This window comes from Manis javanica, chromosome X (genome assembly GCF_040802235.1).
Source record: "Manis javanica isolate MJ-LG chromosome X, MJ_LKY, whole genome shotgun sequence".
NCBI lineage: Eukaryota > Metazoa > Chordata > Mammalia > Pholidota > Manidae > Manis > Manis javanica.
This window is the reverse complement of record NC_133174.1, coordinates 58940965-58964714: the sequence shown is the minus strand read 5'-3', so window position 1 is coordinate 58964714 and position 23750 is coordinate 58940965. Positions and strand designations below refer to the sequence as shown.

Genomic DNA, 23750 nt, shown 5'->3' with positions numbered 1-23750 from the left:
AATTCTTCTACCCTGGGGTCTTGCTATTTGGCAGTATGTTTTCCACTCCTTTCAAGAAAACCTGCTGGCCAATTCCCCCCACACTATTCTATTTCCAAACATTTTAGACAAGCCATGTCTCCAAATCAAATGCTCTGCTACCTCTTCTCCATCAAACCTTGTCTTTCAAAACTTTGCTCAAAATTCTCCTCCACGAAGCCTTTTCTAATGAGCTCCATGCAATTCCAGTTATTCCAAAGAAGCACCCATATAAATCAGGCCATGGGAAGGGGCCAATGCCAGGGAAGGAGGAAGATAAGGGCAGAGACAAAGGCACCCTCAGAGGACAAGAGAACTCAGAATTTAGATTTATCAAACTCAACATTCTCCTTTCCTAGGTGGTCAGCTCATAAAACCCAACAGGAAACCACCACTATCCTCTTCCGTATCATCCCTAGAGAAATAAACCCAACCCTGAAATTAAGACATTCCCTAAAAATCAGAGGTACTACCACCTCCCCCTTAGCCTAAGTCAGGCGGCTCAAAACAATAGTTATGCTACTTACCTTAGCTATTCTAGCAGGCTCTCAAAACTAAATATAACACCCCACACAGAACTATGAGCTTTTAGCTGATTTCTGTCTTCTTCTTACTAGTAATTATGCTTTGCATTGTCTACCCCATCTTCCTAATTTCCCTGTGAAGGTAAGACCTGTATCTTCTATTTTTCTGGGTTACTTCTTGTGTATGTGGTACAATTCATCTCTTTATATAGGAAGCACTCAAATCCATTAACTGACCCTGAAATTTAATTCAAAAAGATGGACAACAAATAAACAACTTCATATAAAAGTTTCAAGCAGTGACAGGTAGCAAAGGGCAGTAGAAAGAGTGGACTATGATGGTAGCTCTAGGTTCCAGACCATGGAACTGAGTTCAAGATTAGAAAATGGATTTTATTATCTTTGTTCCATACTGTCTACTCATTACATAGCACGTATCAGGTATTCCAAAAATGTCTAATGCACTGAGTTGTTGAATTATTCAAGGTTGTAGCTAGCTGACTATAGAACTTTTAATAAAGTTCCACATTATTAAAGTTCTCTCAAGTTCAAGTTTTCCTTATCTATCATGAGGTGAAAAGAAAATAATCACTAAGACCCCTTCCAGCTCTGACATTCTGATTCTCTAATGTAGTACCTTACACCAAGGAGAAAAACCTATGGTGTGTGCATGCATTAACTGTACTGTCAGCAAAGAGCTGGTGAGTGATTAACAGAAGCTGAGCCAAGAAATGTGTGTGCTTGTTCATATGTGATCATATATATTAATCCTCCTTGAACTACCAATTCCTTGAGGGCAAAGACTGAGTTTAAATAGCATCTACAACAGTGCTATGAACACAGTAGGTACTCAAATACCAGATGATAAGGAAGAAAGCATTATCATCCTTACTTGGCATTCACCACAAGTTTGGGAATAATCAGTACGAGGAATAAAAGCCTGAGAATGGTAACACTGCCTCGGAACACCAGAGGAGAGCAGCTACTTGGAACTGAGCTGACAAAGGGAGAGAAGCAGAGCAAAGGCATAGAGAGCATGAACAATGGCAGAAAGCACACAAAGAAACAAACTGGACTATACAGCAGGATAATATACTGGTATGCTCTACAGAGGACACCAAATAATCACCTGAGTTGCAAAGGGGCTGTAAGCTCCCCATTGTCTGCTGACACCTTCGGCTTTCGTCTTCCGCTACCTCATTGATGTCTGAATAGTCCACAGCATCTTCTGTACTCCTGATCCAGCCTATGAATAAAAAAAAGGCAGGGGGGGAGTATATGTCAACAAATAGCAAGCAAATAACTCTCACTCCCTTAGGTAACTCCCATTGAAAAGTACATTTACCCTAAGTGGCTAGCCTCCTCCCCCACCTTACTCCCCATGACCCAGACTTCACCTTCATCATTTACCAGGGCACCATCAGTCCCAGTCAGTTCTTCATTTGCGGTGAGTTCAGTGATCAGGCTGCCCAGACCCAAAGCCCCCAAGCCTGCCAAGTGCTTCTTACACTCCTGAAAAAGGGACAGCACCAGAGTCGAAGACAAAAACTACACCAAAGCTTCCTATACAAGGCGTATTTCCTAGTCCACGACAAAACTATAAAATCCGCATGAAAAATGACTCTGCAGCGTGCTAAAAGGAGCTTCACATTCAAGTGAAAAGTAAATCTTCCACTAAACTCTTTATTCATCAGGTCTTTATTGACATATTGTGTCCAATTTCATCACCCTACTTTAAAGTAATATAAAGAAATATTCAAAAAACCACCACTAAGACTAAATGAATGTAACAGTAGTTCTCAGAATAAAGGCTAAAGCAACAGAGGTCGTTTGGATCAGACAAGGCAAGGCAAGGAAAGAACTTTTCTGCTAGTTTTTGTGTACTTGTGTGTGCTCCACGGGAGAAGGAATATTGATCATTATTCTCTCCTTGAAAAGATGAACCTTAAACGGAAGGTGAGTTTCGCTTGGCCACAGGCACCGATAGCATGAATGAATGCCAGTGAACACTGGGAAAACTACTTAAGGGCGCTGGGCCCAGAAGGGGTCTGCCTGCCCCAGATGGTTTGAACATTCATTGTTCTAATAACAGGGAGGTGAACCATGATTTGTTACAGGCTCTGTCCAGTCCTCTTGCTCTAGAGCCACCTTAGGTCGGCGGTGGCAGAAATGCAGTTTCAAGAATCTCCAAGTAGGTTCCCATTGCAATAGTTTAAAAGCAACCTCCCTAGGTTAAAGTGCAATAAATATTTCCTACTGCCTGGTCAGGTGGAACGTTCTGTCCAAAGCCACCCACACCGGCACCCCTGACCTACGGGGGCTGGTCTACCATCCTGTCTCCTTCTCACGCTCGTCCACAAAGAAGCCTCCTCTCTAACTGCAGTCTACGAAGGCAGTATCCGCTTCTCATTTCCTCTTCTCTTAACTGCGCCCTCTCAGACAGAGAGAGGACCACATCCTCCCCCGAATCTAAACACCCTCTACACTACACTCCAGCCGCATCACCCCCAGCCCTAACCCCACGCCCACCCCCTCACATCATCCAAGATGCTTTCCCCCTCCAGCTGCCCGGCTCCATTGATGTTGCCAAAGAGGAAACCGGTTAAAGAAAATGAGCCGCCTCCCGCAGAATCCTCATCGCTGTCCGTGTCTGACATGATGGCGGCAGCGCCAAAAGCGGAAGCCACCAAGAGCAAATCCCAGCCTGATCCCATAGCCCGGAAATAAAAGCATTAGTCGCCCAGAAGTCACTTAGGGCCCTCCTTGACCCCTACCGGAAGTGGAATAAAGGAAAAACTAACCGGAAAGACCTGCCGTCTTACGAGAAAGTAGAATTGCTTTAACTACTTTACAAACGGCTTTTGATTCGACCGTAGGTGAGCAGGAGACTGGATATTTGGAAAGCGGTTGGCCAAAGAAGCGGCTCGGTCCCACCCCTTCCCGCTGATCTGCGCACGAGCAGAAATGCCAGTGCCGGATGAGCGCCACAGCTCTTCCCCCAATCAGGAGGAGCTGGCTGGGTCACATGGTCTAGTTCCGCAGGTCGTTGCGCTCCGGCAGACGGAAGTAGTAAAGATAAGAGCTCCTCTCTTTGTGCTTGCTGTTGCTCCGCTCTTTCGCCCCAAAAAGAAACTGGCCATAGACTGCACTGTGCCAAAGGTACCTCTGACAGTTTTGGATTCACTTTCCCCATTGAAATGAGTTTTGCCTGGCTTTAATTTATGGAAATGTAAAAGTAAAAGATTAGTAAAAGGAACCGATCCTTCACCTAGATTTATAAGTGTTAACGTTTTGTCAGGCTTTTATTTTCCTGAGCCATTTGAAAGTGCGTTACAGATATCGTGACTCTTCACTCCTAAAAATAGACGTTTTTCTACATAATGCCATTACACATCTTGAAGAATTAACAGTAATTCAGTATTATTTAACATACAGCCCATATTGAAATTTCCCTAGTTGTCCTAATCGGAGCATTTTACATCTCAATCCAGGTTCGAGCGTTCTATTTGGTTGTCTTCCTTTAGGCCCTTAATTTAAAATCCGCCATCTTATTTCTTAGTATTTGACACTACTTTTTGGGAAGACTCCAGGCAAACTGCCTTGAAAATATTCCATGTTCTGGAATATGTCCTAGCATTTCTTTTAAATTGGTTCAAGTTAAGTATATTATGACCATCAGAAGCCACAATGTCAGGTTCTCCCAGTATTGGTGATGCTGAGTTTGATCACTTCAAAAAGATGTTGACCACCATAGTAAGTAAGTAATATTATCTACGGGGTGATGCTTTTGAGATTGTGTGAATGTTTTGTTCCAGCACCCTTGCACCCTATGGTTTTAGCATCCATTGATGATCTTGCCTGAGTCAGTTGTATTGGGAAAGTGCAAACGGGTGATTTTTCTAATTCTTAAATTCCTTCTACATTTATTAACTGGACTTAGTAAGGAAGAACTTTTCTTACCTCCTTGCTCAAATTTTATTTTAATGTGTTGTAATCTAGCACCATCATCCTTTTTGAGGTTCACTGTCCCAGATTTGTTCAATGGCATCCACTTCACTCTGGCTTCTGTGTCCTTTTGACGTGACCCCGTTAGTCTTTGACACAAGATATTTCAGGCTTACTCTGTATTTTCACCTGTTTGATAGAAGCCCTTTCTACAAGGAGCCCTGGTTCCTATTAATGGGGAATGATGTTTAGAAACTGGGGCATCATTACTTGTGGGCCCTTTCAGTGGAGAGCTAAAAATAAGTAAATAAAGGAGTTTATACTAATATCACCAATTCAAATCCAATACTACAGGGTTCTCCCTCACTTTTTCTCCATATCATCTTTTTGTCATTATTCTCTTACATTAAAAATTCTGATTCCCAACACTCATATGTTTACTCTTAAATATTAACAAGACCAGTAGGGTCTACCAACAGTAACCGTAAATTCGTAAGTTGTTTGCAGTTTTCTGTCAGAATATATCCTACTAAAGATGTACAGTGTACTGTGTTTAAAAATTACTTCAATCATTTTTTTTCCTCTGTGGAATTGTTTGTATTCAACTTTAGGATTTGCTTTCATTATACATTTTTATAAAATTTTGTGAACCTTTGCATGGTTCAAAGTCAAAACTATAAAAAAAATTATTCCCAGGGAAGAGTTGTTCCCATGCCATCTACCCCATTCCCACCCACTATATAAGTAACCATTTTCATTAATTTCTGCACCCACCATGTAAGTAACCATTTTCATTAATTCCTGGTTTATCCTTCCTGTTTTAATTTAGATGTAACTGACATATGACATTACATTAGTTTCAGTGGTACAACATAATCTGGTACTTGTACTTCCTGTGTTTTTTGGGCAAAAAGAAGCCAATGAGTATATACTCAATTCTCTTTCTTTGTTAACATAAAAGGTAGCATACAATATTTACTCTTTTCACCTTGCTTCTTATCACTTAACAATATAGCCTGAAAATGACACTGCACCACTCATTGCACTCTTCCTCATTCTTTTTTATGACTGCATGGATGTCCCATGGGATATTTTAACAGGCACATTTCTAGACCAGATGACCAAGGTCTACCAAAACCTGCATAGTAGCTGGAGTGCTGCACTTTGGTAATGAAAAGTTAGTAGAATACTACTGCTATTCTAAGACAAAAAAGCAAAATGGAATCCTTTTTAACATACCTTATACAGCCTCTTGGATGCTTGTACTTGAGTAAAAGCATTCAGTGAGAGGTAGATGGAGGCTTGTAGAATGTGGATGGGACTTCAGGTACTTAAAGATGTCATTCTTGATAAATTTACCACATGACCCAGCAATTGAAAATATGTTTACACAAAACCTTGTACATGAAAGTTCACAGCAGCATCATTCATAATAGCCAAAAAAAGCACAAACAATCCAAATGTCTCAACTATGAATAGGTGAAGTACAATATGTCCATGTAATGGAATATTACTCAGCAATAAAAAGTGAAGTACCATGTATATCAATCATACCTTAATTTTAAAAAAAAGTTAAGTACCCATACAAGCTACCAAGTGGATGAGCCTTGAAAACATTATGCTAAATGAAGGAAGTGAGTTCCAAATGACCACATACTGTTTGAGTCTGTTTATCTGAAATGGTCAGAAAAGACAAAGTAGATCCGTAGTTGCCTAGGGCTGGCGTGGGAACAGAGATTAACTGCTGGAGGGATCTCTTTGGGGTGATGAAAATGTTCTCAAGCTGGATTTTGGTGATGGTTGTACAACTCGCTAAATTTTCTAAAAATCACTGAATTGTATGTACACTTGAAATGGGCAAATTTTATGGTTAGTAAATTATATTTCAGCAAAGCTTTAAGAAAAAAATCAACATGGTTTTGCTCTTTCCTACCAGTAGTGTACTCGATAGAGCAGTGGCACTATACAGCATATGTTTAAGAGCCAGATCAGTTCATTTTTGTAAAAGGAAGCCTATTTTCCTCAGATAATTGGCAGAAACAAGGGAGATTAAATACTCTATCTTATCTTTACAACCCAGCCCCTAGTACAGTAATGCTTATATAACAGTAGGAGCTTGGTAATTGTTTACTGAATGTGTCATAAGTGAGAAAAAATAACCTACAGAGAACTGACTGGCCTGTGGTTAGTGAAAACAAGCTCAGTCCTCTAGAGGAATTGTGTAGAGGTGTGTAATGGGGGGCCAGGAACCAGAGAATCAATGTTAGCAGGGCAGACAGTCCGCTACCCTAACCAATGTAGAAACATAAGCACAGTTATACATAGGTACAATGTGCAACATGACAATTATAGTTATTTCACCCTTTGCAATTTGAAAAGCATTTATTTAGAAGTCACTCAAAACAAAGTAGGGGAGAGGTGTGGAATTGCTTTGATTTTTTAGAAAACAGACCCAGTAAAATCAGAGAAGTTTATTATTACCATTCAGTATGAATAACTAAAGTGATATTAGCATGTTACTCTTCATACAAATCCCTTTTAAGTATAAAAATGTAGATGCCATTGTATGCTTAGGACCATCAAATCAGCCCAATACAAAACCACTCTCTTAGGCTTATGGATCATACCTCCACTTATTAAAGAACATGAGTTTGTCCAAACCAAACCCAGACTTACATTTGGGAATTTGCCAGGCAAAATGGCAGCAGGAAGCACTATTCAATTAAAAGCCAAATAAAAAGATTTCAGTAGCTAAACAGAAAGTTCCCAATGACAGGGTACAGCCATGTTTCTAGCCCTTTCAACCATGACACGATGTCCTGTGAGCACCCCAGGCAGCAACCATCAGAACATCCTGGAATACTTGAGCAATGGGCACTTACATGTCGCTGCCTGAGGAATATCAGTGACTACCCGGGATAGTGGGCACACATGCCCACAGGCTGACTGACTCCTATAGTGCCCCTGCTACTATAATAGCAGCCCCACTTTCCAACGTGCTACCAGGCCTCAGTTAAGGAGGACCACCCTCACCTTCTTCTGTTAACACCCTGTTCATACAACAGAGTCCCTACCACCCTCCACAGGAAGCACTGGGTCACACACCAGGAAATAGACACCTACGTTGGAATTGAGAGAGAAGGCATATGCTGAACAATACTATCCCTCCTGGATCCTCCGCAGCTGTAGACAATCAATGGTGGAGAAATATATGCCAAGAAGTACTGTGTGAGTGCAGTGATGAAGAGAAGACAAAACACTTGAGTCCATGTTGAAAGAAAAGGAGGAAGAAAAGAGAGTGTAACATAACCTTTGTCTCCTATCAATATTTGGTATCTGCTTGACCTCCAGGTTCCAGATTCTCCAAGAGTAGGGTTGCCAGACTTAGCAAATAAAAATACAGGATGCCCCACTAAATTTGAATTACAAATAAAAACAAATAATTTTTTAGTGTAAGTAATGCCTCAAATGCTGCGAGGTACATACTTACACTAAAAAATTATTTGTAAAAAATTGTGTTTTATCTGGCAACCCTATCCAGGGGGTTCAGTTAAGCCTGAGGCTACTCATCATATCTTGTTGAAGAGCAACAGCAAACATATCACAGAGCAAGAAACAGACACTTCACTACCACAGGAGAAGGTATGTGATCCTTTTAGCTCCATTTCCTAAACTCTCAAAAATCCAATGCTATTTTGGCAGGGTGAGAAGGTATGTGAATGATAGAACTGTCAACCACTGTTGGCCAGGTGGAGAATTAAATCATAATGAATGAAAGTCAAATATATAACTAGGGAGAAGCAGCAACAGGCCCACTGCGATATGGAATCTGACTAGGCAGGCTGAGCAACTCCAGCAAAATCCCCATAAGGACTAAAGGCACAAAAGGGCCACACACACACACACACACACACACACCACACACACACACACACACACACAGAGCTATACAGAGGAGGGAAGAATAGGAAGAGAGCAAGGTAGCCTTTACGGTGACTCAGAGGAATGAGAGCAGTAGAGAAATCCTAGAGGACATCACAAAAATCCCTGACTGACTGGTAGGACATTTTTTGTGGTTGGTTGGTTGCTTTTAACCTTCAGTGGTCTTTCCCTAAAGTAGAAGGTGACCAAAAACAGGTCCGCACAGAAGCCTCAGAGATACAGCATTTGGGAAGGATTAATTCTACATCAGCAGACCTGCAGTGCTATCAGAATCTGAGAGCTGACCTGACCATCAGATCCCACATCCAATGCACTAGCATGACTAAGCGCCCAACCCCTCTCCTAAGAAGAGGAACCAATAAAAGTCCATGGCTGATAAATCTTTCAAAGACATGAAGAGGAAAACATCAAAAAGAACAAGACCCCATTGTGCTTTTTATTCCCCCACAGCCACCTCCGTGGGAATTCCTAGTTCCAATTAACCCAGCATCTCTTAAGCTGTTCCCAGAGATAGGTGTTGCATGGGGTCCAGAAAAAAAAACTGAAATAAGTGGGAAATGTTGCATATAAAAGTTATAAATTCCTATGGTAGAGGAACCTGTTCAGCTTTATTTAAATTGCTGACTTACTTGACCCTTTTAAGGAACATCTGTTACCATCTCACACAACTTTAGAAAATGCTGCTTAACAGTTTTTGCAAAAATGTCTCATCTCAGAATGGGAAGAGCATGTCAACATTGGGAACACCCAGGAATCACAAATATAATGGTTTTCAAAAATTAGTATGTCAGAAGGTTCAAGGCAATGCTTTGAAAACTGGAGGAACTTGTCCTTCTGTGAGGCACTTACTCAATAGTAAATAGAGCCAGGAAAAGTTGGCTTGTCAGATTTAAAAGCAGACAAGCAAAAGCCTACCAAGAACAGTAATACCAGGCTGCTCTGCTTAGTTGTGGCCTGGCCAGGACAGAAAAGAACAACCCTTGGTGGTATCTTCTTACTGCTCTGACGGGAGATACCTCTCTCTCTCTCTTTCTCAAACTTCCTCCAAAAGGTTCAGACCAAACTTCAAAGCAGCCATAAACAAACTAGCCTGTCTTCATTCCTCTAAAAGCCAAATAACCTAGAGTCTCGGGTTTCCAAGAGAAGAGACAGATGGCTCATGCTGGCATTGTTAAATGCTGCCAAAGGGATCTTTCCCTATTCCCCTTAGATGCAGTTCCCAAGCAATGCCCCAAAAGCTATAAGAGGACACACTTCTTGGTGGTCTTCTTTGTGGCTGGGTAAAGCACAGCCCGCACAGCTTCTGAAAATACCTCATGTACCCCATCCTGCATCAGGGCCGAACACTCCAGATACTTCACAGCCCCCACCTGCTTAGCCAGGGAAGTGCCTTGCTGAGGTGTTGTGGGCACTAGGCTCTGTTCCTTCAGCTTCTTCACTGTCTCAAGGTCACTCCGCAGGTCCCTCTTGGTGCCTACCAGCAGAACAGGTACATTGGGGCAATGATGAGAGACCTCTGGGTGCCACTTATGCCTCACATTGGCATAAGAGGACGGGTTGCCAATGGAAAAACAAATGACAAAGATATTTGTCTGGGGATAGGACAGTGTTCGCAGTCGGTCATACTCCTCTTGGCCAGCTGTGTCCCAAAGGTTCAGGCTGACAATTTGGCCATCCACAGATGTCTGGGCGCTATAGTTGTCAAAGACAGTGGGGATGTACTCTTCAGGAAAGGCATTTGTTGTATAACTGATGAGGAGGCAGGTCTTACCTACAGCCCCATCTCCCACAACCACACATTTGATCGTCTGCATTCTTCCCGTGGAGTCCTATGTCCAACAGAGAGAGAGAACATTCATAGACCCTTGGCGATTTAGGGAGCCTACGCTTTATAAACACTTCTCTCTGAGGAGAAAGAGAAGAGGTAAGACCCCCACTGCCCATTCCCTTAACACCATAGAAGAGTCAGGTGGGAAAGTTCTATAGGGCAAGAATTCTTACCATGGAGCCCATGGATGGTTAGACAGGCTTCAGCAGATCCTAGAAGCCACCTCTGAAGTTGTATGCAGTATCACATGTATGTGCACATGTGGATTTTTCTGGAAAGAAGATCCAAAGCTGCCATCAGATTCTCAAAAAGGGCTGTGAACCCAAGATAAAGAACCACTGGTACACACAGCTGCTTATGTAAACATTGTTGTCATAAGGTGTAAATATACTGTATCAAAGGTGCTAAAATACAGTAGTGCTCAATAAAATGGTAACTAATTTTTAAAAAGCACTGGTATATAAAGAAGATTCCCAAGGTTGAAACAAAAGAAATGTGACTCTCAGTTCAGGTCTGTGGCTGTAGACTCACCAAAGGAACCTCCTTCTGAAAAACAGTGACATCATATTGGAGAGAAACAGTGGCCAATCAGACTCAGCCATATAGATAAGTGGTTAAGAGTCCAAGCTCTTAACTTGAAGTCAGACTGCCCAGAATAAAAAACCAGCCCCGTCTTCTCTTTAAGCTTTGTGAACTTGGGCAAGTTTTTAACCTGAGTTTTAAATTAAAGAATGTATGGCTAGAACTTACTACATCAAGTGTTAGAAGCTACTATGACTTCATAGTAATTATCCTCCTTTTACTGTTCTGCTGCTGTGGAAGGCAAACGTTCTTTAATGTGATCATAGTGCCAGACAAACCAGGGGTCTCATCCCTTCCCACTTTATCTGAGTAAAACTACAGGGCATAGCACCACCATACTCTCATCCACTTCTTCATGATTCAAGTATTCAGAAGTTAATGGTAGGGCACAGATGATCTCCAAGAAGCATGTTTACTGGGAGCTCCCTGTTTATACCCTCGATATTAATACCTTGTCAGTGCCCCACAGCACTCCATTTTCTATAGTTTCTTTACTGTCCTAATTTAAGACCCAGTTACAGCATTAACTTCAAGTGTCAGAACACAGAGGAAAGGGGATAAAGTGTCATATAAAGGGTCCTGTTGTCTTACTAGCTATGGTCTATATTAGGCCCATATCATAGACAAAAACAAAACACCTCATTTTGGGTCAGAGTTAAGAAATGTTGGCCTTCCAAGTATGCTTTACACAGGCCCACTAGGAGTAGCTCTCTCCCCATATATCCAGTTCTGACCAGGGAGGCATTCCACCTAAAATGTTTCATTATTCATTAGCACAGGTCCCACAGCTAAAAGTCCAGAGCATAATTCAGCTCTAGCAGGCAACCATCCCAGGGTATTCACTGTCCCATCAGCTCTGTCTTTTTCCATTTAGAAAAAGGCATAAGGCTCAAACACAAAAGGTCAGTGGAAACAGGGCAAAGTCACCATTACTTTCCTTGAGGATAGCTTTCCTTTATTTTCCCAGTTTGAATGAATTTCTTTCTCCTTGGAATTCCTATGGTAATTACTACCTGTACAACTTATCTTTCCAGCCTCCTCTAGGTATCATCTAGTGTCCAGCATCCCTGCTCAAAGTGACTGCTTTCAGGACAACAGTGCATCTGAGGGCGTTGCTGGACCAGAACAAAACTCTTCTGCACAGATCACTTTGCAACCCAAGCTCAGCTCCTCATCTGTATGACCAGGAAAAGGCAAATCTACACTCATTTTTACTTGTTTATATCTACTAATACTCCTGGTATATATGCTCAGCCAATGGGCACTCAAGTCACACTGATGGCTGAAGGCCTAGATGATGAAGTGCAGATGGAATATCCCAGGTCTGAAACAAAACCCAAAACATCCTCACTCATAACTAACTCTCTGTGAAAGGGAGGGTTCAGCAAAAGTCCCAGGTATTTTGGGGGGTCGGGGCTGCTTTGTACAATTGATAATCTATTCAGCCCACCTGTTCATTACATTATTTTTCTCTATTTGTGTCTATGTTTGAAATTCTCCATAGTTAAAAAGTTTTAAAACAATACTAAAAATATGTCCAAAAGAATTGAACACAGGATCTCAAAGAGATATTTGCGCACCATGTTCATTGCATCATCATTTACAATAGCTAAGAGGTGGATGCAACCTAATTGTTCACTGATGGATGAATGGATAAAGTAAATTATATGTATGAGAGATATATGAATATCATTCAGCCTTAAAAAGAAAATTTTCATTTTCATCTTTTGCTACAACATGAACCTTAAGGACATTATGCTAAGTGAATGAAGCCAGTCACAAAAAGCCAAATACTACATGATTTCACTTATACGAAGCATCTATGATAGTCAAACTCACAGAATAAAATGGTGGTTGCCAGGGGCTGGGGGAGGGGGTAAATGAAGAGTTGTTTAATGAGTATAGAGTTTCAGTTTTGTACGATGAAAAAGTTCTAGAGATCTATTGTACAACTATGTGCAAACAGTTAACACTACTGCACTGTACACTTAAAAATGGTTAAAAATACTAAAAGTAAAAATACACTTTTTCAAAGGGTTGGGAGCTCTGAGAGAAGGCTGAGTTATAAGAGAAAGGCAAATATTCTGTTTGTCACCTATATGAGCAAAGCTTGTTTACCTCAGCTCCAGGATCTAGCACAATGCTATCCAGTTAAATGGATCACCCCTCCTGTCCACATACTCCCAGGTATTACTGTGGACAATACACTGCTAGAAGGGACTCATAAAAGATTAGGAAAAAGAAAAAGAATGCTGAAAGTTTACCATCTTGTGATAAAGGCAGAACTTACATAAAAAGGCAAACAATAATACACAGCTACTGCTCAGAGACAAAAAAGGTTGCTATGGGGAAGCAAAGGGAAACAAAAAATTGAGAGCTTGTTAATTAATAGGTGTTGTGCCAAGTACTGTGACATATCTTATTTAAGCCTCACGGTTGCACTGTAAGGTAGACATAAGAGCAGCTCCACGATCTTTAGTAATGCCCCTAGGATTGGAAATGGGAGAAGCCTAGAGCTGCAACGACCAGCAGCCCAGAAGGCTCCTTTCTGAGTTAATCATTCCCTGTTAACCTTGAAATTAGTTTCTTCTCAATCTCCCAATCTCATCTGACAAGCATTCTTCTTCACAGGTACAGTCTGCACAGCAGTTTTCACCTAGGTTGGACACACAGTACAATAGATCCAACAGTCAACACAGGAATGCAGCTCAAGGTATTACTATTTCTAGCACATTCTCCAAGTCTCACCCTTTCTACAAGTCTGGGGTCTAATCGACTTGAAATCACTCTGTAACTTTCCAAAACCAAAACAATTCAGCAGAAGACCCCCATTTGTATTTACTACTTTCTGCAACTTATTTATTTACTCAATCAGGGACATTTTCACATTGAAACTTACTTCTTTGGTTCAAGTCCAGTTAAAGAAATCTTGAGGACGCCCAGGGGTGAAGGAAGCCATGCTAACACTCCCTAACCCGGACCCAAGAGCGACTATCCTACGCCTGGAAATCACAGAGGCAATCCTAGAGACCCATCAATAGCCCCACGAGCCCCTTCAACACTCCCCTCGCATCTTCACACCGAGACTGGTCGGTTCTGGGACTTCACAAGGCCTCGTGAGCCTGAGACAGAGGCGTGCCCCACACGTCGGATTCACAAATAGGAAGAGCTGGCTCAGTCTCCCCCGCCATACACACTGCTCATTCCACCCTCAAATCCCTTCCACCCAAGGAGTGGCTCATATACTGAAGCAACTGTTCCGGGGATGGGGAGATTACAGAAGAGAGCGGAGGTGGGGCCCGCCTCGGGGTTCGACGTAAAGATTACCGGATAAGGTGGTTGTCTTCCCACGCCGATTGACCAGAGCTGGCGGGGTGACACTCGCTGGGCTGGGCAGGCTCGCGCACTGGGCGCCACATCCGGGCAGCTACCGAGTCCCATCCCGTCGTCGCGCGCAGTCTCAGCTCGATGCCCCGAGACCTCCTGGGAAGTGGAGTTCCAGGACCAGCCTCGCCATGTAGAAGTGCCAGAGTTCTAAACTATCCTTTCGGGTAATACAGGATTACTTTGATCCCCGGACCCCAGTAGGAGCTACTCCCTTAGGAGACTGCCAAACCTCACCTTTCCCTTTGCAAAGTGAGGACACACCCACTCTCTCCCCAAATGCCTTTTTTCTTCTCAAGACCAATGTTACCATAGGCAGTCAGGGAACTGAAAAAATGTTTGGGAAGATGGAGGGGATTAGAAAGTGAGGTAGTGAGCCAAGTAGGGTTGCTGTCTGTCACCATATATTAGTTTGCATTTTCTAGAGTTGTAGATAAATGGAATCATCCAGTATGCACTCTTTTCTAAGAGCTTTATTGAGCTATAAATTCACATATACAATTCATTTAAATTGTACCATTCAGTGGTTTTGGTATGTTACATTATTAGTTTTTTAAATTGTGGTAAATAGGTATTAACTGTCTTTAAGTGTACAACTCAGTGGCATTGATTACATTCAGTGTTGTGCAACACCATTATGTATCTCCAAAACTTCATCACCCCAAACAGGAGCTCTGTAGCCATTAAGCAAAAACTCACACCCCACTTCCCACAGCCCCTGGAAAGCGATCTCTAATCTACTTTCTCTGTGAATTTGACTTTTCTAGCTACTGAAAGGAAAGGAGCGACACATAGCAATTCACCAGAGAGTTCCGCTTTATTAGGGAAAGGTGCTGGGTTATATAGGAAGGGGCATGAATTGATTGAGGTGTCACTTCTACGGGGCTGGTGGCTGTTGGCTAGGTGCTGGGATTGGGAGGGGGGCGAGAGGTGATTGGGCTTCAGGTGGCGCCAGCGGGAACTGAGGACCCCGAAGAGAAGCCGGAAGTTTGCCATCTTACTGGTGCGGACCCTTCATTCCCCCCTTTCTCCTCTATGGGTTTGTGGACGTTGCTTTCTCTCTGACTGCTTCTTGATGAACAGGGGCGTAGAAGGGAGTGAGGGTTTGAGGATTGGGAGGAAAGGGTTGATAGGATTCCCCACAGTAAGGATGAGTAGATGTGGACTTCTTCAGGTTGGAAATCAATGAAGGTTCTTTATAACTATAGGTGGAGGACCTGTTGATTCTAATGGTGCTAAGAGGATATGGGTGTCAGGAGCCAGGCGTCTGCGGCCATTGTTTCCAGGAACAGTTTCCAGTGGAGAGAGAGGTCCATCTCAGCATGTGGTGAGGAGGTCACGTGAGGGTGAGGGATCTTCTGTGGCCAGAAGCTGGTAGTTCCTGAATAAAAACTGGTTGAAAGCTTGATTAGAGATTTTTCCGACTTGGGATTTGATGAACTTTATTATACAGGGTAAGAAGAGACAGGTGAGAAGAATGATTATTATGGGGCCTGCGATGGACCAGAGCCAGGTGAGAAGGGGGTTTGTTAGTATTGACGAGAAGGGGTTGGAATTGGAAGCAGAGTGGAGATTAGAGGCAAGGTCAGTGAGTTTGGTAATGTCAGTTTCTACAAGCAGAGTGGAGACTGGAGGCAAGGTCAGTGAGTTTGGTAATGTCAGTTTCTACAATGCCGGATTCGTTGATGTAATAGCAGCACTCTTCCCGGAGGAAGACGCAGGTGCCACCCTTCTCGGCTGTAAGCAGACCTAGGGCCCGCCGGTTTTGAAGGGTGATTTTAGCTAGCGAAGTGACCTGTCTTTGGAGAGAGGCTAGGGAATTGGCAGTGGATGTCAGGGATCCCTCAAGTTTGGCGTTGAGATCTCTAACTGCCCATAGAGAGTGACCCAAGGCTTCTCCCAAAAACCCTGCTCCAATGGCTGAGGTGATCTAAGAGATACCGACTATGATGGGAAGGAAAGCAGCTCTTTTTGTGCACGAGGGCAAGGGAGGTTGGAGCTCAAGGAATTCTGCCATGCTGTAAAGTGTAAACGGTGGGATTAGGGTGACGAGAATGCAGGGTGTATCGGAGCTGAGAGGCAGTGAGTTGAAAAGACTGCCATTACACTAAAAGAAGTATCCCGGTTGTGTAAAAGTCTTAGAGCTGGAGGTAGGGGTGTAAATAGAGAGGCAGTGAAGTGCACTGGAGGGGGGTGGAGTTGGGCCTACACAGTGGTGGATGGTGAGATTATCTGCGTATTCTGGTTCCCATAGGGGTATGTCTGCCAGGGGGCAGAGGGGTTGTCTTTCTGCATGGAAGGAGTAGTTAGAAATATTAAGGGGCACGGCGGCCAGCAGTGGGCGCTGTAGTGATGCGCACAAGAAACGATTGGCTGTGTTAAGGGTGTGGTTGAGAAAGATGGTGGTGTCCTGAATGAGCTGTAATGAAGAGTAGGAGAAATGGGAAGAGGGGCGGGGATAAGAAGATGAAGAGGCGCCGTCAAGAGTTTGGATAATGACTTTTTCGGAATGTCTGCTATCTGATGCAACTTGAGAAATCTGGGAATGAGAGGGAACATACTTTCAAGAGATATGAAGGGTACCGTGGGGGGTCGAGGACCCCCCGTAGTAAACTGAGGCTGTGACTCTGGCAGCCCATCGAGAGTCCCAGGGATCTGGGATTGATAAGGAGAATGAGCCGTTGGGATATTTCATGAAACGGTTGGAGGAGTAATACTGTGGGTACTGGAAGTTACTCATGTAGTGAATGGCGCAAGACTGGTAGGGACATCCCCTGTAGGTGTCTGGCCATCACCTGCAATAGGCTTGTTTTTGGCCATAGAGGAAGCAGAGGTAGGGAGAATAAGGGTAGCTGCTAGTGAACACTTCAGTGGAGGGAGGAAAGTGGAGGTACAAAGGCTCAGAGCAGCTTTTCAGAGGGCAGTCTGGTGTGGCAATGAGGGCAGTAACTTTTGTTTGATGCTGTGTGTACGTCTGTCTGACTTTGAATCGCCATACAAAGGAGGCTGGGGTAGTGGGGAAGACAATAGGAATGAGGAAAAAAGCAAGAGAGCAGTAAAAGAGGAAAAAGTCATGATTCGGGTATGGATGGCAAAGGGGGTGAACGGGATTTTGGAGGAAAGAGGACAGTAAGGTCAGGAGTCTGGAGGGAGGGAGAGTCTGTAAACTTTTGTAGGTTAAGAGATCTTTTAGGTGATGTGGGGACAGAATGGTAAGGGGCGCCCTGAATGTCAGTCTATGAGCTGCCTTCTGCAAGAGCTGTCTAGCGGCTAATGCCCGTAGGCAGGGGGCCCATCCCTGAACTGTGGGGTCTAATTGCTTGGAGAGATAAGCTACTGGGGCAAAGGATGGGCCATAATATTGGCCTAGGACTCCTAGAGCTTGACTGGACCTCTCATGAATGTATAATGAGAAGGGCTTCGACAAATCAGGAAGATGGAGAGCTGGGGCTTCTACAGGGGCTTGACGGAGCTTAATGAAGGAGTGTCGGGGTGAGGAGGATAATGGTTTTTTAGGGGGGGCTCTTGCTGAGGTCATATAGGGGTCTTGCCAACAGGGAGCAGGGGGAAGTTAGGGATTTACGCTCTAAAATATCTAGCCAGGCTTAGAAAGGAAAGGATTTCTGTCTTGGTTTTGGGAATGGGCAGGTCAGAGAGGAGCTATTTTCTGTCTAAGGTAATGGACTTTCTTTGTTGAGATAGAAGGAATCTGAGGTAAGTGACAGGAGGGGAAGAGATTTGAGCTTTGACAGGGGATACTCGGTAACTTCTGGACGCTAGAAGGTTAAGTAGGGAGGCAGTGTCAAGTTGAGACTGTTCTCACGAGAGACTGCAGAGTAGAAGATTGTCTATGTATTATAATAAGGTGGACTTGGAGGGATCATGATGAAACTGTTTGAGGTCCTGAGCTAGGACCTGTCTAAAAATATGGGGACTATTTCGGAAGCTTTGTGGCAAAACTGTCCAAGTGAGTTGTTCAGAATGTCTTGTGTATGGGTCCGTCCAGGTGAAGATGAAAAAATCTTGGGAGCAGGGGCTTAGAGGGATAGAAAAATGGGTCCTTGAGATCTAGGACTGAGAAGTGGGAAGCTGAGGCAGGGATCTGCGATAAAAGGCTGTATGGATTTGGAACTAAGGGATGGATAGGGAGAACGGCTATGTTGATGAGGCGAAGGTCTTGGACAAGGCGGAAAGATCTGTTGGTTTTTTTAACAGCTAATATGGGGGTATTAAATGGGGAGTGAGTGGGTCTGAGGTAATTTTTGTTTAAGAGATCTTGAATGATGGGTTGGAGGCCTATGAGGGCTGAAGTGGTTAGGGGGTATTGGGCCTGACAGATATACTGAGAGGGGTCACGTAATTTGATAGAGGCAGGGGGACATAGGGCCACGGAGGGGCTTGTAATGTCCTAAACTTGGGGATTTACAGGGTGTATGAGGGCAGAACTGGAGCTTTCATTTGGTAGAGGGGGGTTGTTGGCTATGAGGGCCATCAGAAAGGGAGTACTGGGGGCTGTGGGAGTGGATATAGTTATGGAAACGTGGAGGAGGGAAAGGATGTCTCATCTTAGTAAAGGGATGGGACACTGGGGCATAACTAGGAAGGAGTGGGAGAAAGGTATGGGATTGTCTTGGATTGTGCATAAAGGGGGGGGCGGTTTAATGGGAAAATCTGATTACCTCTTACCCTGACTATAGGAGTAATGGCAGGCATGGTAAAGCCCCGGTATTCTCGCAAGACTGAGAAGGTGGCTCCTGTGTCTAGGAGGAAGGAGATGGGGCGACCGTCTACTGTTAAAGTAACCCTGGGCTCCTGTTTGGTGATGGAAATGGTCGGGCGAGAAGCCCCCAGGTCCCATCAATCTTCTTCTGCCAGCCCCACTACAGCGGGCTTAGGATGGGGGTTGTTCGTCCAGCCTCCCCTTCGGGTGGTTGGGCAATCAGATCCCCAGTGGCCCTTTTTGTGGCATCTGGGGCATGGGGTGGTAGGAGATCTGGGGGAGGGGCACGCCCTTGACCAATGTCCCTCTTTTCCACACTTGAAACAAGCTCCTGGGGGGGGCTTGTTTGTAGAGGGGCGCCCAGGTTGTGGTTTTATCAGCTGGGCCAACATTTGGAAATTGGCCTGATCAGCCTTTTGTTTACGGCGTTCTTTCTCCTCCTCCCGCTTATGGAAGACTTTAAAGGCGACTGTTAGGATCTCAGTCTGTGGGGTAGCGGGGCCCTATTCTAACTTTTTGAGTTTAGCTTTAATGTCGGGGTAGCCTTGAGCTAGGAAGTATGTCATAAGGACATGTCTTCCTTCAGATGTTTCTGGATCCAGGCTGGTATACTGTAATAGGGCTTGAGTGAGTCTGTCTAAGAACTCGGAGGGGATTTCATCTCTTTTTTGAATTATGTCTTGGAGCTTTTGAAAATTGACTACTTTATGAGCTGCCTTTTTCAGACCTGCTATTAAGCAGGAGGCAAAAATATCTCGAGAGCAGAGACCCATGGCGGTGTTATAATCTCAGTGTGGGTCTTGTTCCGGGACAGCAGTGGGGCCAGGGGGATAGGTGGTGTCAGTCCTGTGGGTTTCGGTAGTGTGCGTTTGGGTGAAGTCCCAAACTCGTCTACGCTCTTCAGGGAGGAGAGTATTGGCCAGGAGCATGAAAATGTCATGATGTGTGAGGCTGTAAGACTGGAGGGTCTATTGAAACTCCCTGATGTATGTCATGGGATCAGTGGAAAAGGAACTTAGGTGTTTCTCTAGTTGGGCTTAAGAGTAAGGAGAAAGGGACGTGAATGCGCACGATGCCTTCGGATCCTGCTACCTCCCAGAGGGGGGCGATAATTTTGGGAGGCTCTCGGGACTGAGTCTGAGGGGGACTAAAGGGTTCTGGCTCAGTCTGTGGGGGAGTGACGCGGTCTAGCCGTGCCTAGTCAAGCAGGTCCTGAAGTGCAGAAGGGGGGCAAAGAAAATAAAGATAGAATCGGACCCACATGTCGCCAGCTAGCAGCTCAGCTGCTTACTTCTGCCACTCTAGTTGGGCTTGAACTCATGACTCTAAATTAAGAGTCCCATGCTCTACTAACGGAGCTGCAGCAGGGCTCTAGTTAATTGCTTATGGAATGCGTAAACAGAATGTTCTTTCTTCTCCATTCCTGCCACATCCGCAAGTGGGGGAAGGGCATATTTAGAAGCAGGGGCGGTGTTTCTACACATCTTCAAGGTCTCCCTATTTTCAGAGTGAGGAGTCTTGGCAAGATATGTTTTTGTGGACAGATAACTTCTAAGGACTGCACCGGTTGTTCTCTAGCTTGTGCTTTCCCATGCTGCGTTCAGACATGGGGGAAGGTGCTTTCCCATTCTCCCTACAAACATGTGAGAAGACAAAGGCGGTCCCTAACAGGGGAGAAACAGGTGATGAGGGCAAAGACGGAGGAGGCCCCTGGGCCCTAGTTAAAGGGGGGCTGAAAGGCTCAGGCTTAATCTGCAGGGAATGAAGGTGGAGGAGGTGAGATGGGGGAGGAGATGGTGGGGGAGGAAGGGAGAAGGGCTGTTGTAGGAGAAGAAGGGGAAGGGAGTGAACGGGAGGCTTCTGCGGGGGCGGTGGCTTGCAGGCTAGGAGAACTTGGGAGGGGGCAGGGAGAGGAGGAGGCGGAAAGCTTCGATATAGGGAATCTCCTTCCATTTTTTCAGGCGCTGGCAGTAGTTAAAAAGATCGTGAGTGATGTTAGGATCAAGAGTTCCCCCTGCGGGCCATTGGTTGTTATTGTCTAGGGGGTATGTTGGCCAATCTTGGGAGCAATATTTATGGAGAAGTTTTGGTTTATATCAGGCTTCAGGGAGGGGGTAGCCAGATGCTTAAGCAGGCATTCAAGAGGTGAACTTTCAGGGAGGGATGAGGAGGCTCCTATGGCTAAAGGACAGAGAAGGAGACAAACAGGGGAAGACGAACGGAGATCCTCGGACCGGAGGCAGACGGCAAGGAGACAAAGGGCATCCCCGATGATCCTTGGTGGTCTGCGGAAACTCGTATACGAGTCGGAATTTCTTGGTAAGTGTGGGTCGTCACCCAGACTTCCCTACGAAGGCAGAGTGCCAGAGTCACGAGGTAACTAGCGCTAGGCGTTTTCGGCAGACAGAACAGATTTCGGAGGACGGAACAGAAGGAGGAGGGGGCAGGGAAAGGGAGCGTTCTCATCCGCAAAGGAGTCACCTTGTTTACGGCTGTTGGAGAGGGGGCCTGAGATTCTGTCACAGCCGTGAAGGCCTGAGGCAGGGATTTATGGCTTTCGGAGGAGGGGCCTGAGGGTCCGCCGCAGCCGTGAAGGCCTGAGGCGGGGAGAGTTCCCTCCTCATCCCCGAGCGTCAGGGCCTTGCCGGACGATCACGGTCAATGGCACTGCGATAGCTCGGGGAAGAGTGGCCCACCCCGGGGAAATTTTGCTTAAAATCTTTCAGCACTGATGGAAGGGACGGTGAATGCGTTTATGACTGTCGGAGGAGGGGCGTGAGCGTCTGCTGCAGCTGTAAAGGCTTGAGGCAGGGATTTATGGCTTTTGGAGGAGGGGCCTGAGGGTCCGCCGCAGCCGTGAAGGCCTGAGGCGGGGAGAGTTCCCTCCTCATCCCCGAGCGTCAGGGCCTTGCCGGGCGATCACGGTCAATGGCACTGCGATAGCTCGGGGAAGAGTGGCCCACTCCGGGGGGGGGGAACTTACCTAAAGGCCAGAGAGGAGTGGTGAGTGTGATGAGCCAGCGCCGGAAAAAGAGGACGAGGGCAAGCTGCTGCTGGTGTCGGGGGGAAGACAGGGCCCAGTTGGGGTGTCCCGTCTCCCGGGTTTCGGCACCAATGAAAGGAAAGGAGCGACACATAGCAGCAATTCACCGGAGAGTTCCGCTTTATTAGGGAAAGGTGCTGGGTTATATAGGAAGGGGCATGAATTGATTGAGGTGTCACTTCTACGGGGCTGGTGGCTGTTGGCTAGGTGCTGGGATTGGGAGGGGGGTGAGAGGTGATTGGGCTTCAGGTGGCACCGGCGGGAACTGAGAACCCCCCCCCCCAAGAGAAGCCGGAAGTTTGCCATCTTACTGGTGGGGACCCTTCAGCTACCATTCATCTATTGATGGACATTTGGGTTCCTTCCAACTTTGGACAATTGTGAACAAGACTGCAATAATGAACACTGACATATAAGAATCAGGTTTTGTTGATTTTCTCTATTTTCATTTTCTGTTTCACTGATTTCCACGTTGATCTTCATTATTTTTGTTCTTATACTTTGAACTTTACTTGCTCTTTTTACTGAAGTGAAAGCTGAAGTTGGGGGTTTGAGACCTGTCTTCTGTTAATACGGGTATTTAATGCTTAAAAGCTACCCACCAACAACTGCTTCAGCAGAATTCTGTTAGGTGGGAAAATAGATACGAGCAGGGTGGAAAGAGAAAAAGGCCAGGAAATTCCACGAAAAAGACCCAGAGTTAATCAATTAAAGCTCAAAAAGCCAGGAGCAACTTGGCCTGGAATGTTTGAATATTCCCAGATAACGGAGGGTACCTCAGCATATCCCATGTCTTTATTGTGCTAATCATGCAGGCCCAGCTTCTTTTTACCTTTACCTGTATGCTGTTTTTTTCCTATTTCCAGCCCTAATCAAGTAGTTTGTAACCTAGGCAACTAATTTAGCATGCAGGCCCAGCCTTAAACAACACGGTAAAAGGCAGGAAGGATTCCATCTTACAGATTGTATTTTAACACCCAAGAAGTTAAGAACTAAGATTCTTAACTGACTCTGTAGCAAACAGACAATAACTCAGCCCACTTTAGGGGCTGGGCAGGCAGCCTTGTTTGTATCTGCTCCCAGACCAAGAACCCAGGTAACCCAGGGAGAAATCAGAGCAGGAAGTTGCTTGTGTTAAGTTAATTCTAAGTATTCAAAGACCACTTAACAGGTGTGCACCCCCAGGCCTTAGTCACATTCCTGAAGAATCCATAAAAGGGGGAACCCCCAACCTTTCAGGGCGCTCCTCTCTCTGAGGTCACCCACACTTTATAAGTGTGTAACTTTTTAATCTTAAACTTTTTCTCCAATTTTTCAGGGCGCCACCTCTCACTGAGGTTGCCTGCTATACTTTTTCTCTCTTTAAGTAACTTTAAATAAAACTTTTACTCTGCTTCACTACTGTGTCTCTTCCCTTCAATTCTTTGTTACAGCGGGGACGAGGACGGAGGAAAATACACAACGCTCCCGCAACACAAAGAAAGATGTTACAGAATCATTGGCTGTATTCTCCATGCTGCACTTTCCATCCCTGTGACCAGCTTATGTCTTCATTGAGATTTTTGTGCATCTTTACTCCCCTCACCTTCCCCACCCACCCAACCCAAGCCATTCCTCCATGATAACCACCAGTGCCCTCTCAGTGTCTGTGAGTCTAGTGCTGAGTTTTGTTCATTTTGTTTGGTTTGGTTTTTAGATTCCACAAGTAAGTGAAATCATAAGATACTTGTCTTTCTCCACCTGGCTTATTTCATGTAGCATAAT

At 44.9% G+C, this 23750-nt stretch overlaps 2 protein-coding genes and 1 long non-coding RNA gene across 12 annotated transcripts in view; 1 reads left to right on the top strand and 2 right to left on the bottom strand.

The window, feature by feature from the left end:
• TAF1 (TATA-box binding protein associated factor 1) overlaps positions 1-3271 on the bottom strand; it is a 125628-nt gene extending 122357 nt beyond the window's left edge. For all 7 annotated transcript variants that reach the window (XM_073227386.1, XM_073227385.1, XM_073227384.1 and 4 more), the window contains exons 1-3: positions 3080-3271; positions 1940-2054; positions 1672-1788 (exon numbers count right to left, since the gene is read on the bottom strand). In XM_073227386.1, coding sequence (XP_073083487.1) covers positions 1672-1788; positions 1940-2054; positions 3080-3256 — 409 coding nt within the window. In that variant the 5' untranslated portion in view covers positions 3257-3271. The remainder of the gene's footprint in view (positions 1-1671; positions 1789-1939; positions 2055-3079) is intronic.
• A 121-nt stretch (positions 3272-3392) lies between these two features.
• Positions 3393-12314, top strand: LOC140847319 (uncharacterized). The gene is made up of 2 exons (XR_012127270.1): positions 3393-3701; positions 11874-12314. It is a non-coding gene; the product is annotated as an uncharacterized lncRNA (long non-coding RNA).
• LOC108403317 (rho-related GTP-binding protein RhoG-like) lies at positions 5286-22121 on the bottom strand. 4 transcript variants are annotated; one of them, XM_073227391.1, is made up of 5 exons: positions 21927-22121; positions 13739-15615; positions 13412-13495; positions 10431-10528; positions 5286-10258 (listed from the first exon to the last, which is right to left on the bottom strand). In XM_073227391.1, exons 4-5 carry the CDS (start codon positions 10440-10442, stop codon positions 9668-9670), a joined length of 603 nt encoding a protein of 200 aa, XP_073083492.1. In that variant the 5' UTR covers positions 10443-10528; positions 13412-13495; positions 13739-15615; positions 21927-22121; the 3' UTR covers positions 5286-9667. The 4 variants fall into 4 exon arrangements, with proteins under 4 accessions (XP_073083492.1, XP_073083493.1, XP_073083494.1 ...); XM_073227392.1 differs by having other exon boundaries at positions 14167-15615; XM_073227393.1 differs by lacking the exon at positions 13412-13495.
• Between the last annotated feature and the right edge of the window lie 1629 nt (positions 22122-23750).